This window comes from Prenolepis imparis, unplaced genomic scaffold, assembly GCF_030444845.1.
Source record: "Prenolepis imparis isolate NDT839.2.m4 unplaced genomic scaffold, iyPreImpa1.0 SCAF_13, whole genome shotgun sequence".
Lineage (NCBI taxonomy): Eukaryota > Metazoa > Arthropoda > Insecta > Hymenoptera > Formicidae > Prenolepis > Prenolepis imparis.
The window spans coordinates 992,200-1,008,048 of record NW_028141171.1 but is presented as its reverse complement, the minus strand read 5'-3'; the positions used below and the strand labels follow the sequence as shown (position 1 = coordinate 1,008,048).

At 35.5% G+C, this 15,849-nt stretch overlaps 2 protein-coding genes across 2 annotated transcripts in view; both read left to right on the top strand.

Annotated features, from left to right (window-relative positions):
* Positions 1-15,849, top strand: part of LOC145944770 (uncharacterized) — a 255,432-nt gene that overhangs the window by 167,994 nt on the left and 71,589 nt on the right. The window lies entirely within an intron of this gene.
* Positions 4,492-5,454, top strand: LOC145944713 (uncharacterized). The gene has a single exon (XM_083053276.1). The coding sequence runs from the start codon at positions 4,492-4,494 to the stop codon at positions 5,452-5,454; it is 963 nt and encodes a 320-aa protein (XP_082909402.1).

Sequence of the window (15,849 nt, the reverse complement as noted above, 5' to 3'; positions counted from 1 at the left end):
ATATATATATAATATAAAAGATTATTTATTTAAAATTTAATACGCAAAAAGTGTAAGTAGGATATTTATTTACATATATTGTGTACTATAGCAAATATTTAAATAATCTATAAATAATAATTAACATTACTTTACAGTTATACTAAAAATGGAAGAATCGATTAAAGAAGGTAGAAGTGTTAATTTTACAACTAATGAAATTACTACTCTAATAGAAATCGTAAAAAAATATAAACACATTATCGAATGTAAGAAAACTGACAGTACTATGGCGAGAAAAAGATGCGTGTTGGTCAAAAATAACAGATGAATTAAATTCTCGCTGTGGAGAAACTTATCGAAAGAAAAAAAGTGTAAAAACAAAATATAAAGATATGAAAAAGAATTTAAAGAAAAAATTGTCCAAAAATAAAATGGAATTGTTTAAAACTGGTGGAGGAACTGCAAAGATACAGCCACTTACTGCTGCAGAAGAAACCCTCTTATCTTTTTTACCTTCAACCATACAGGGATTGCCTTCTGTTTTTGATTCTGATAAAATATTAGGTATTAATTTAGATATATATATATATAATTTAAAATAATTTATAATTTTTTTTATTATTTTAATGTGTATTTTATATTAAATAATATGCTTCAGATGAACAAAACATGAACAAAATAACTGCAACTGGAGATAATTGTACAAGCAGATGATATAGATGAATCACAAAATCTGGATGATACTGATCAAAATGAGTGGCTATATGAAACACTTGATGAAGCTAATGAAGAAGTAAGATAACACTTTCAGAATATATATATATATATATATATTTTCTTTTAATTACTAATTTATTTATATATTTATATAGACAGAAAACGCAATCTACTTAAATGATGAAAATAATGCAAATTATATGAATAAAAAGCGAGCTTCAGAAGAAATTCCAAATGCACATTTAAAGAAAATAAAAACATATAACATAAATGATAATAATGTAAGATATTATTATATTTTACAATAAGAGTTTAATTTAATTTTTAAATTATATTATATCATTTTCATTATTTTCGAGTGCTTCAATTAGTTGTTCTATATCAAAATTAACTGGTGAATCAGGATCGTTCATTTGACGAGCAATATTGTGTAATACTGCTGTTGCAATTATAACAGCTTGAACAGTGACTATGGACAATCTCATGCCTATTGCTAATACAGGAAATCTACGTTTCCATACACCAAAAGCACATTCAATAATGTTTCGAGTGCGTATTTGCGACTCGTTATACAATTCTTCAGCACGATTATGTGTTTGCAATAAAGGAGTCATTAAAAATTTTGTACAAGGATATCCATTATCTCCTAGTAAGATTCCATCTTGCATTTCACCCTGAACAAATCTGGCACGTAAAGAACTAGCATCAAAAATTGTAGCATCGTGAGTTGAACCAGGCCATCGAGCTACCATGTCTTGAAATTGTAATTTACTGTTACATACTCCTTGCACATTAATGCTAAAAATACCTTTTCTGTTTCGAAAAACTTCTGCCTCTTCTCCACCTAAACAAATTATAAAAACATATTTATAATTTATATATAATACATAATTTTTTTTATTTTATAATTAACATATAACAATATTCTTATTTTATTTTAATTAAAATATTAATTTACTTATCTATAAATTCTACAGTTTAGTTACTATACCTCAGGCATGTCAAACACGCGGCCCGCGGGCCGCATGCGGCCCGCCAACAAAAAAACTGCGGCCCGCCGAAACTTCTTGAAAATCTTTTCAAAAAAATTGTTTTGTGAAAAACGATGTCAAATATCTTCTAAAAAATAATATTAAATTGTGATTTTGTTTATTTTTCATTATAGTTTCTATTTTTGTTTTTTATAAAAAAAAGTAAAATATTTTTTATTATAGTTTCTATTTTTGTTTTTTTATTTAAAAAATCGTAAAATATTTTTATTTTAAAAAGTAACATAAGATATAAATATAAAGCGACTATGTATAATATACATTGAATATACTAAATATAATAATTTAAAAAATCGTATTTTATTTATTCTAGGAACATTGAAAACATGCGGCCCTCAGCTTAATACAAAATAGATCATGTGGCCCGTAATGCAAAACGAGTTTGACATGCCTGCTATACCTGGAGATTGAATTTTAACATGAGTGCAATCTATTGCACCAATGACACGTGGAAATTTAGCAATGTTGTAAAACTCTTGACGTGTTTCTTCTATGTTTTCTGGAAAATGTATATAACGATGACATTCAGAAGCTAAAGCTATTGTTACTTTTTTTATAATTCTACACGCAGTTGATTCATGAATTCCTGCAAAATCTGCTATAGTAATTTGAAAAGTTCCAGTTGCATAAAAACGTAACGTCAATAATAACTGATGTAATGGTGTTATAGCATTGTTTCTAAAAAAAGACGTAAGTTAATTATATTATAAACAACTATATTTTATAATAAAATTATAATAAATATTCTATTACTTTATTTTATTAATTGTACTTATCTCATCGTTTTTGTTTGTATTTTATCACGAATAAGATCAACTATTCTAAGAACTGTTTCTTTACACAATCTAAATCGTGCAATAAATTCGTTTTCATCATACATATTTATAAGATCTGGCCGTGGTCGAATAGTATATGGTTTGCGAATCAAAATTAATATATCATAATCTTCTTCATCGTTCTCATGTTCTAAAAGTTCTGCATATACATCTAAAGCCATATTTTAACCTTAACTAAAACAGAACCTAAAATGTCACATTATTCTCAATTATGTAAAACATAACCTAAGATCTTCACTTTACCTGTCAAATAGAGGCCTTACTCGGTGGTTGGAGTACCGAGTAAAATTACCTCTTGGTAATAACAATTTAACCCGTAGGTAAACTTTACCAATAGATGAAAAAACAGTTATTAATATTTACCTAAGGAGTAAATCACAGGTAAATCTACCAAAAAGTTGGAACAACCGGCCCACAGACTAGTATCGAGAGCTCGCAATGGATTCATTACAAACCCGTGATCTCTCTCTCGGACGATTCACCGATAGAATTCGTCGTCCCTGGTCACGGAGAAGAATATCTAGATCTCACGCATACCCTGCTGAGTCTTCGCGTGCGCGTGAAATCGGGCGACGATTCAACGGCTCGAGCTCCAGGAACAACCGGCGCAGCCGCAGAGACCGTCGTAGGACCCGTAAATCATTTACTTCATTCCATCTTCAATCAGATCGACGTGTATTTCAATCAAAAGCTCGTGTCGCCTCCAAACAACGCTTACGCGTACCGCGCGTACATCGAGGCATTGTTAAATTATTCCTCTTCAGCAAAAACTTCCCATCTAATCTCGTGTCTATGGGACGCGGACACACCGGGTCGCATGGACGAATCGCTGGAATCGAAAGGCAATACCGCTCTCGTGAGACGCGCCCATTACATTCGCAACGGGCGAGCGATAGATCTTATAGGATATCTGAATTGCGACGTTTTCAATCAAGACAAATTCTTAATTAACGGCGTGGAAGTAAGATTAAGATTCGTCCGCTCGAAAGATTCATTTTGTCTCATGGAAAGCAACAGCATGTCGAAAATACATATTCTCGATGCCAGTTTGCTAGTGAGAAGAGCGAAACTAAGTGCCAGAATGTTACTCGCACATGCTAGAATGCTGAGTAAAGTTACGGCTAAATATCCGCTTACGAGAGTCGAGATTAAAACATTTACGATTCACAGTGGTATTGTGGGGGAATCATTAGATAACGTAATACTCGGACAACTGCCGAAACGAATAATAGTCGGTTTCGTTAATAACAAAGCATTTAATGGAGATAGAAAATTAAATCCGTTTAATTTTAAAAATTACAGCATAAATTTCTTCTCTCTGTAAGTAGACGGTACACAAATTCCTAGTAGACCGTTACAGCCGATTTTCTCGCCGGAAGAATCGCTTTACGTCGATGCTTATTAACCCTCTTTTCGGGAACGGGCATCCATTTCTTAAACGAGGGAAATTCTATAAATAGAGATGATTATTCCAAGGGATACACTCTTTTTGCTTTTGATCTCACACCAGATTTGTCCGCTAATTGCGCCGCTCATTGGAATCTCGTGAGACACGGTAGTTTACGATTAGAGGTACGTTTCGAAAAGGCGCTCACCGAGACAATTAACTGTATTGTTTACGCAGAATTTGATAATGTAATAGAAATCGACTCGTCTCGTCAAGTCATTGTCGATTTTTCCGGTTAAATTTTTTATTACAGTATGCCTCTCGTTGCAACATATTCGATTAAAAATTTTTACGTATTTTTCTTATCCCCACCCTCCTCCACTTTCATTCACCGATGCGTTTCACGAGAAAAAAACTTGTAACGAAAAGAAATATCAGTTTCCTTCGAGACGCTCTCGTCGACGGTTCGTGAAAAGCTTAAACCTCGCCAGCAAAAACGTATAAGTTTTTTCTTCGCAATATGGATATAGTCATCGACATACAAGGCTTCCGCGATGCGAGCGAGAAGTTTCTTCCCAAGGAAGTCGCGGTTGTTGCGATTAACGCGTCGATCGTCGATCACTGGATTATGATGCCTCCGCATCCGTTCACTGAATTACCCGAAAAAGTAAGACGACAAAACTGCTGGCTCACACGAAATTATCATGGGATCGAATGGTTCGACGGCGAGACTAATCCAAAATATTTTACATTGCATTTACGTGAAATTATAAGACACACGCGACACATTTACGTTAGAGGCAGTGAAAAAGCTCACTACTTGCGAAATCTACTTTCCAGAGAGATATATAATTTGGAAGGTATCTCTCCAGCATTCAAAAATCTAATGTTAGAGGGAGAGTGCGGACAATATTGCGCTCATCACGGAATTCGAAAAATCTTTCATTGCGCGTTACATAACGCTTACAAATTGAAACGTTGGCTACTCGATCAAAATAATAGCGGCAGCAGCGATATTCTCAGCGTAAGTCAACCCGATACTTGTAGTTCCCCCGAAAATTATCAATTGAGCGACAGCGACGACAACGGCGGCTACGAAAGCGTGAAAACCAGCTGCGACAAGGATTATTCTGCTAGCAACGTAAATGGCAATTCCATTCTAATTCATAATATTAAAACTCAAACGGATAATGTATTAGAGATAAAAAAATTGTCGAGAGCCGAGCAGGCGATTGAAAAAGAAGAAGAAAAAGAAGAAAGACTTGCGAAGCTCAAATCGACGAGCGAAAACGTTACAGTGGGAGAAATAAAAACCGAAGTTATTCAAATAATACCAGGATCCACGCGTTCGTCTTTGTACCAAAAAAATGAACTCTTGCGAAATTCTATGAGCATTGCGCCATATCGATGTCAGGCATGTGGGTGTCTATCCCGCAGACAGAGTTCCGAGGGTGTGGACGAGGTCGACGGCTATCGTCGCTAATACAGACGATCATAATCGACCTGGAGAACATTGGGTCGCCTTTTTCCTCGATAAACACGGAACAGGCACCTACTTCGACAGCTATGGAATACCACCCCTGGAGCCCGGATTTCTCCTTCGTCTTCGGCGAAACTCCATCATCCACCGATGGAACACTCGACAACTACAAGGATTTTTTTCACAAACTTGCGGACAATATAGTTGTGTATTTCTATATTATATGTCTGTCGGTTACGATCTTAATCAGTTTCTTACTCTTTTTATCGAAAATTGCGAACACAACGACCAATTAGTCGTACATTTATTTCGCAAAATTTTTCTTCGTTGAAGTAAGAAACGTTTTAACGTAGTTGCTAGCTGATATCATATGTAATTCAGTAATTTCAATAAAATACTTTTATGTATCGCTTTAAACATTATGTATTTGTAATATCAATTTATATGAAGAAATTAGTAATAATAAATGTGTGTGAAACTTTTTTACTTGTATTTTTTGTTATTTTTCTCACATTCTCTAACCTCATAGCAAAACAGAAACTCGATCTTTTAAAAAACTTTAAAGCGTAATTTACGACCTCGATAACAGCAGCTGTCTCAATATTGTGTCTCAGATTCTCATGCCTGATCATATATGTTTTATTATCCAACAAATGTCCATACTACACTTCCTAACTATATTGTTTACTAGAATGCTAATGCACGTGTTTTTTATTAGAACTCTTTTTGTTACCTGAGGCGCCGATAGTACCCGTCGATGTGGAGTAATCGGTTAGGCATAATTACGGACGCTGGCCGATTGTATTTTTTGTATATCTTTTTGTTTCCTTCGTTACCAACGATATCTGCCAATGCGACGCTGAGTAAGCGCTCGGCCGAAATAAATGCTTGTGTTAATTTTTTTCAGCGCTATACATGGACGCCGGTGCCCATTCGCTCTACTGCAAGAGGTAGACGGGGATGTCATACTCCCTACAATGATTTCGGTATACCACGGCGATTTCAGCATTTTATCGTTATTTTGTCGGATAATTTTGTCACCCCTCTGTCATGTCATTAGTCGTTTACTTAAATATAATATTGCATAATCTTCCTTTTCAATTATTTCTTACCGTAATTATTATCGAAGATTTCCTTCGACGCACCGGGACCTATGCAAATACATTTTATTACCCTTTTTTATCTCACCCGCGTGACCAATCGGCATTCCCCCCACCATTCCCCTCTCTAGAGGCCACGGCCGAGTGGTGGGGGAGGGTTAGTTTGACGGGCCATATCTGACAGCGTCAGGGACCGAGTGGTGGGGGGACGGCGCCAGTGGCCGAGTGGTGGGGGTTTGTTATGACGGGCCATACGTGCCCACTTACTACTCAAGAATAAGGATAAACACGTTAAAAAAATTAAATTTAAAAAAAAACATGTTTTTACTATGTAGGAAAGAGAAGGGACGAAGGGTTATGAACCGTTAAAAAACTTTTCTTTTTAGTTTAGAAGTATTGTGCAAATACTTTTAAATTTAAATCATTTCGCACGGGGGCACTTTTTACTATCTTATCCGGTTATAGACTTTAAGACAATTTTCAATGTTAGATCCGTCTATAAATGCTGACTTTAATATTATATTTGGATTAATTTTTCTTCTCTCCTCGCAGCAGAATAAACATGACAATTGGTTTACCAATGCAATCGAGAGAAAACACCATTTCATGTGAGCAATCAAGCAGCCTCAGATAAGCAATTTCGTTGAGGACAATTTTTATTGTATTTTGATTTTTATTAGAAAATTTCTATGTGCATTTCATTAATATATTTTGATTTCTCCACAAAATAATTATTAATTACTGTCCATTTCTTTTACTTTACAACTTATATTTACTTGTTAAAATTACAAATATTTTTGAACACATTTTCATCACAACTAATCAACTAATTATTTAAAGCTTAAAATAATATTTTTTATTATAATCTGAAATGTGTGTGTATTTAATTATTTTTATTTATCCTCATTTTATAATTTAATTTTTATCAATTTTTTCCGTGATTTTTTTTACCTATTCATTTATTTCATCAATTAGAAGTCTACGAATATACACATAAGAAATTTCTTAATTACTTTTTTTACTTTTTTAAAAATTTAATAAAATACTATAAAAGTTTCAAACAGATCCATAAAATTGTTTTATAAAAAAAATTCACAAAAGCTATTTTTAGCAAGTTAAACAAAATTCCGCCCTTAACTATATGCACCACTAGCGGATCCTGACGTCGATAGTGGGGGGGGTTTTGCAAAATTATTTTATTTAATATTTTTAACAATATGTAAGATGTGATTTGCCAGTCGAATTTTTAAAACAAGGTTAAGAATATTTTATTGACCAACACTGGCTAAGACTAATTCTTATATTATAAGACTTTATTTGGGAATAATCTCAATTCGAGATTTAATTTCCCGAATCCCCTCTAACCCCCCTATAGAATTATAGGCGAGAAAAATATAGATCCGAAAGTCGCTGAATCGGGAATCGAACCCGAGACCTTTCGCTAAGAATAAGACTAAGTCTTATAATATAAGAATTAGTCTTAGCCAGTGTTGGTCAATAAAATATTCTTAACCTTGTTTTAAAAATTCGACTGGCAAATCACATCTTACATATTGTTATTTACACCTGGACCTAATAATGTGTTGATTGGAATTGTTTATCAAGGCAGAGAAAAGTATAGAATCGAAGGGTCTGAATAGCTCAGATGGTGAGAGCAGTCGCCCGGCAAGCGAAAGGTCTCGGGTTTGATTCCCGATTCAGCGACTTTCGGATCTATATTTTTCTCGCCTATAATTCTATAGGGAGGTTAGAGGGGATTCGGGAAATTAAATCTCGAATTGAGATTATTCCCAAATAAAGTCTTATAATATAAGAATTAGTCTTAGCCAGTGTTGGTCAATAAAATATTCTTAATATTTTTAGTTTCATGATTAGCTTTTATTTTTTCCAGGATTAACGACGTCGATAGCTCTTTAATGTTTGTTTTTCTTTACTTATATTTTTTAAACAAATTCAGCAAAACTTTCTTTTAATTTCCAAGGGGGGGAGGGTTAACCCCCCCCCCCAGGATCCGCTAGTGATATGCACCAATCACATTCAATACAAATATAGTTTGAGTTAGCACGCATAAGGTATACGTTTAGTTAATCGTAACGAAAATAAAGTTGGTGGAAAGCAAAACAAGTTGATCGAAGATTAAACTGCGATCAAAGTTGAACGCAGTTCAGTTGAACGCTGAACTGAACCACGTTGGAGGAAACGGGCATAAAGAATATATATATATATTTGGCGTGGAGGGGGTGGAGGAATGGATGTGGAGGCTTTGCAATAGGGTATGGAGGGGGGAAGGATGGCCGGAGCAATGGAAGGAAGGAATAATAGTGCCACTGGTGAAAAAGGGAACGGGGGACAAGGTAGAGGATTATAGGGGAGTGACGCTGATGCCGACGATATATAAGGTGTATGTAGGAATTTTAACGGAGAGGTTGAAGGAGGAGGTGGAGGATAAGGGAATGATTCCACCGAATCAGACTTTTAGAAAGGGGATGGGGGTTATAGATAATATATATGTGCTGAATTACTTGGTGAATAGACAGTTAGAGAGGAAAGGGGGATTAGTGATAGCTATGTTTGTGGATTTGAAGGCGGCATTTGACTCGGTGGATAGGGAGGTATTAATGGAGGCTATGAGGGAAAGAGGAGTTAGAAAAGGGTTAAGGAATAGGATTGAAGAGGTATACAGAAAAACAAGTAGTAGAGTGAGGGTAGGGGGGACGCTGGGAGAGTTTTTGGACGGCGAGAGGGGTAAGACAGGGGTGTCCTATGAGCCCTCTCCTATTTAATCTGGTACTGGCAGACGTGGAGGAGGTGATGAGGAAGGGGTGATGGGAGGGAGTGAAATTGGGAGAGGAAAAAGTGCATTGTCTGGCGTATGCAGATGATATGGTTCTGTTAGCGGAGAATGAGGAAGGAATGAAGCACATGTTGGGGAAGCTGGAGGGATATTTGAATAGGAAGAAGCTGGAGATTAATGTTGGAAAGACTAAGGTAATGAGGTTCAGAAAGGGAGGGGGAAGGATAAAGAGTGTGAAATGGAGATGGAAGGGGAAGCTTTTGGAAGAGGTGAAGGAGTTTACCTACCTGGGATACAGATTGAAGAAGAACGGGGGGCAGGAAGCACACGTAAGGGACAGAGTAAGGAAGGCGGAGGCGATAATAAGACAGGTATGGGGGATAGGTAAGAGGAGGTTTGCGGGAGATTGGGAAAGGAGAATATGGCTGTGTGAAAGGCTGGTAGGGACGGTAATGGAGTTCGGGGCAGAAATATGGGGCTGGAAGGAGAGGAAGGAAGTGGAAGCGATGCAGGAAAGGTGGGTTAAGTGGACGTTAGGAGTGGACTGGTGTACGCCAGGATACATGGTGAGGGAGGAGATAGGGAAGGATAAATTTAGAATGGGGGTAGGAAAGAGAGCAGTAGGGTTCGAAAGGAAATTGGAAGAGGGGAGGGGTGGAAGTTTGGCAAGGAAATGTTTTGAGGAGTTGAAAAGAAGGATAGGGGAGGGAAGGGATCTATCAAAGTGGGAAGAGGAAAGGAAAACGTTTTTTGAAACAGGGGAAAAGAAGTGAGGGAGATGGAGGAAAGGAGAAGGAGAGGAGAGGAAGTGTATGAAGGGTGGGAGCAACGGGACAGGGAATTGCAAAGGGAAGAAAGATGGGAACAGATTAGGAAGTCGAGTTACAATAAATGGTATAGAGAAATAAAGGAGGAAGGAATGCCGGCGTACCTAAGGAAAGGATGGGGTGAAAACAGATGGAGAAGGGTGATTAGATTCAGGCTGAACAATGAGATGAGAGGAGCAAGGTATTGGGAAGAAGAGGAAAAAAGGGTGTGTAGGATTTGTGGGGGAGGAGAAGAGAAATGGGAACATGTGTTGGAAGAGTGTATGGGGGGGGAGATAGGAAACTGGTGGGAGAGAGTGAGGGAGATTTTGGCAGGAAGGGGGAGGAGAAGGGTGGATGAGGGAGCTTGAGGGGAAAAGGGAGGGTAAGGGAAGGGAGGAAAGGTAGAGGAAGGGTAGAGGAGGATGACGGAAAGGTAGAAGGATGAATGTGGAGTGAAAAGAGTGTGTGATGGAATCGGAAGCCGTAGGGTAAGTTAGGGATAGTTATCTCTCTCTCTTGATAGGTTAAACAGTTAGATAAGTTAGTAATAAGATAGCGGTAAGGCGGTAAAGCTGTAGATGTAAGTTAATTTAAGTAAGCGGCGATCTCATAGTGTAAAAAGGCGGATTTATATTATAGAAATGTGAAAGGTTGTTTGTCTATCGAGAGAATTGGAGCTGATGGTTATAAATGTACTATTTGTGAGAGGTTCGGGTACGCTCCTCTGAAAAGCGCCTTCAATCCCCAAGGGAAAGAATAAATATATATATATATATATATACTATACCATACTACGCAAAACAATTAGGGAAGCGCTTTAACTTGCAAAATTTGATGATTTTTAAGAAGCCATATCTCGGCTTAGAGAGGTCGTAGAACAATGTTTCTGGGCGCATTTTAACGGGTAAAGCCTCAACTTTAAAGTGGATAATGTAGCATTATTCGTCTCATCGAACTGTTTTTCGTGTGAGCCCTAACAATGTATAATTAAAATGTGGCGCATCGCGCCTGCTGCATTGCCCGGCCGGTGTTCGCCGGGCGCAGCCTTCCGGCGGTAATCGGCCGGGTAACGGGGGGTATTGTTACAAACTGTACAAAAATAGGATCTTCATGTACAGGAGGCAATTGAAGCAAGTCTCCAAATAAAAGAATGTGTTTTTGACCAAAAACCAACCATCATCGCAATCATTAGAGTCAAATATTTCAGACAATCGAAGATGTATGTACAGTAAAGTTAAATTAGATATTATTGACACTTCATCAATTATAAAAAGAATAGCATCTTTAAGTTCTGCTCGTAAAACTTTCAATACATGATCAGATAATTGTTTATACTTAGGAGTATGACCATGTTCAACGGGTAATTGAAGCAATCTATGAACTGTCAAACCATCTATATTAAATGCTGCTATACCAGTAAATGCTGCTACAGCAGTATCTTTGTCGAGATTTTGTTTTATCCAGCATTTAATAGTTTTGATTAAGAAACTTTTTCCAGTACTACCTTCTCCACTAACATATAATCGTAAAATCGAGTTATCTGATTCTACAGTATTGATAACTTTATCGAATACTCGTTTTTTATCCGTATTTAATTTTGCTATCATTTCAGCTATTACATCAATTTCTCGAATTACTCACCAAGATCTTTGAAATCTTGCATTGCTTCACCAGCCTCTGTATTTTGAACACCTATCGCATTTTTAGGATCATCCTGAGACTGCTGTTTTTGTAAATCGTCTAGATATTGCTGAACTAACTGTTTTGCAGCTTTAAATGCTTTTTGCAATTCTTCTAATTTTTCATGATATTGCAATGCTTCTACAAGATGCAGTTTTACTTTGTGAAACAACTCGGCATAAGTATCACATTTATTTCTAAGATCCTCTAATTCTCTCCATGGTTTAAACATAAGCAATAACGCAAAGAAATAATTTTTCGGCTGTGTATTAACATCATAACTATAATGATTAATAAGATGTCCACGCTGTCGCCCCCCGTTTAAGATAATAACCATTACTTATTTTATAATATTCAATATTCTTATTTTTCGGTTTGATTTTCGAGATATCATTGTGCAAATTCATAAAGAGACATATTTTCTAGTTCATATGATCTATATGGATAATAATTATCTATTAAATATGGATAAAATATATCTGTAGAATCAGCATCAAGAGCTTCAATTTGTTTGCGACTTTTTAATTTTCTATATCGTATTTGGTTAACATCTAACTTGAAAGTTGTATTTCGATCAGTTCCATACAAAGGAATACCTAACAATGTATCAGCAGCTTCCAAAGCTCCACATTCTCTATTATTCGTAAATCGCAAAGCAATATTCCAAAGATAACTCGCTAGTGATTTATTATTATTATTATTAGTCTTACTAAGGATAGCATCAGACAACTCACTTTTTCCCGCTTTATTCATATATTTAGTAATGTACCAAGTAAGTAGCGATGATTTTTCACCAATAAATTGTATATCCATATTACCTTCCCATACAGTAAGAAGAACAGGATTATAATTATTTATATTAACTTCATTATCCATTCGAGGAAGATCGTAAAGCCTACTTTTATGTTTCAATTGTTTTCTACCTGCCATTGAAGTTGCCACATCTCTCATATTCAAAGTTTCAGTAACGGGACGAGGAAATCCAAAACGACACCGACAAATAACTTTACGTCCTACTTTTTTAGAGCGAAGACAATAATCGTTATGTATATGTCGCTGATGCGTATTAACATGCCTGTATAATAATGGCGAAATATTTTTATCCGGCATTTTACAGCTTATAGGTATGTTGTAAAATAAATTTGGAGACTTCTTCCATAGTAGATTCACCGAAAATCGGTGCATTTTTAACCCAAATTAATAAGTGGAAATGTTGTATACCTCTACCTTGGTATTCTCGTCGCCAGAAATAGTGCGTTACTTCTCCAATTGGATTATCTTGGGAATTAATAAAATCAAGCATTACCCGAAATTTATTATCAAGAAACCTGGATGTTGATACAGGATCTCTAGCAATAAGTGTGCTAATGCATAAAGAAGCGTCATGCCATCCATTTACTTCACGAATATATTCACCTAAATCTTTCCATAACCATTCACTCGGACTTAATGTTAAAAACCATGTCGCAGGTCCATAATGCTGTGTCATACAATTTAAATTACTTCTCGGTCTACGCCAATATTGTTCCGTATTTCGAAGTGTCGAAAATATTGTATTCAGATTAGATTCCAACAATTCTTTGCACATTGCGTCTAAATATTCTGCAGCTGTATAACGAACTCGCGGATTAGTTACGTTTATTTTATGAAAAATTCCACGACTTAATTGACGGATATTTGCATCATTCAATAAATAAAATAAGTATTGTTGATTTAATCTGTATTGCGAATGTTTAGATGTCAAACGACATTTAATAAATTCATGATCATAAAGTTTGACTTGTCTAGTCTCATGTTGTCCATTAATGCCAAAAGGGTACATATCTGGAAAATACATTAAATCTAAACATTTTTCACGATTCTCCAAAGGCAAATCTTGAATTTTTAACATTTGATATAAACTTGTCGCAGTTTTATTTGCTTTTTTTCATATAAGGGATAGATAGTATATTGTTCGTAATAGCCATCATTTTTGTCAGTAATTTGAGTTAACATTGCTTTTTGTTGATCTTCTAACATATCTTCCATATCATTTTTCTTTTTTATCGAATTATTTAATTTAGACTTGTCATCCAATATTGTTTCTGTATTATTTTCTTCTGTCTCTTCTATTTGGAATACTAATTTTTTTAATTCCAAACGTAATTCATTGTGATTATTTGGCAGTATAATGTCAGAGTATAAAGCGTTGTTATGCTTTAACCACGTTAAAGCGTCAAATACTTTTTTAACACTAACTATCTCTTCCCAAATAATCTTTGATTTTGTTGGAACACCTCTAACTAAGATATATAATTCGTGATTAACGTTTATTGGATCAGTAGTAGAACATAATTTATTCATCGTTTCTTGTAATGGAAGCGGTAAATGAAATGTTCTACCTTTAACTTTTGGCATCATTTGCCTTTGAGGCAATTTTTTATTCATAACAGTTCCCATTTTGAGAATAGTTTGAAATGCTTTAGCTCTCTGTATAAGAATTTTTTCAAATGTATTAAGAGATATTATTTCGGGCACAACATCTGTAAAAAGATTATTCAAAATGCAATATGCAGGTATTAGGCCTTTACGAAATTCGCCTGCACAATAATTACATATACAGGGTGATTCGAAACAACCGTTTGTCCTTAAAATGTCGTATTCCTGAATGAATTCTAAGACGATTTTTCCTTTGCCAAAATTTTATCCGAAGCTTAGTTTTTAAGTTATAAAAGAAAATAGTTAGCGAATTACGGCACGAGTACGGCCGGTAGGCAGGAGCGGCGCAACTCATCCGACGCGGGCGATTACGCGAAGCGCTCGTTGCGATCAGCTGTTATCTCCACGCGATGTGTGTGTGTGTGTGTGCGTGTGTACATACACCCTCTTTCTCTCTCTATCTCTCTCTCTTACTTATTCTTACCTTATAGAGATGTCTTCTGATGAATAATTGTACGACTGGAATGGATCACAACGTTGACGTTGACACAGACGTTGACACGCCGTGACACACCGAATAATAAACGATTCTTTTTTTATAAATTGTATTATCGACACTTTGATGAATACACTCACGCAATCAGAGAGAATTTTCTCTTAGAATTTACCCTGAGAATCATGATAATCATGGGACAATATGGTATGGAAAGAATTTTTTGAAAATTTCTCTGATTAATACTAAACTGCATAGTAAAATTAATCAAACATATTTTATATTTTATTATGATAGATATTATTATTTTTAATGTGATAAATATTAATCAGAGAAATTTTCATAAAATTTTTTCCATACCATATTGTCTCACGATTACCATTATTTTTAGTGTAAATTCTAAGAGAAAATTCTCTCAGACTTGATCAAATATTATTTATTAATCGATCACAACACTCAATCATAATTCGCGGTTACTACCGATTAATTATTAAAAATTACTTTTAAAAAACGCGTTAAATGTACATTACTCGTCGCGGACAACAATACAGTCTACGACAACAGACTCCGGCGACGCCGACGCGACGATAATAATCGCGCGGCGTTGCCGAACGTGATTGACGCGAGATCCGCGAGACGCTACCGTGTCTTGTGATTAATCGAAGCCTTTGCATTATGAATGCGCTAATTTAGAAAATGTATAATAAAGTTATTAAAAAAAAAAGTATTATAACGTATTATAATACGTTATAATACTTTTTTTTAAATAACTTAACATTATACGTTTTGTTTTTTCTTTTCTCAGCGAGACGTGAGAAAAATAATTATTTTATGTTTTTTTATTGTTTTGCGAACAAGATGTTCCACGTATAAATATGTTGGTCGCTCTGAAAAGAACGGATTGGTTTTGGTCGCTCTGAAAAGAGCGGATTGACTTTGGTCGCTCTGAAAAGAGCGGATTAATTTATAATTTTAAAAAATTTATAATAGGTGCTCAAAATGAGCACCATCCATCCTTATGCAAGCTCTCATGCGTTTGAGTAAATTTAATTGGACGTTCTCCATTACTTCCTCTTCGATATTCCAAATTGTATATCGCAATCT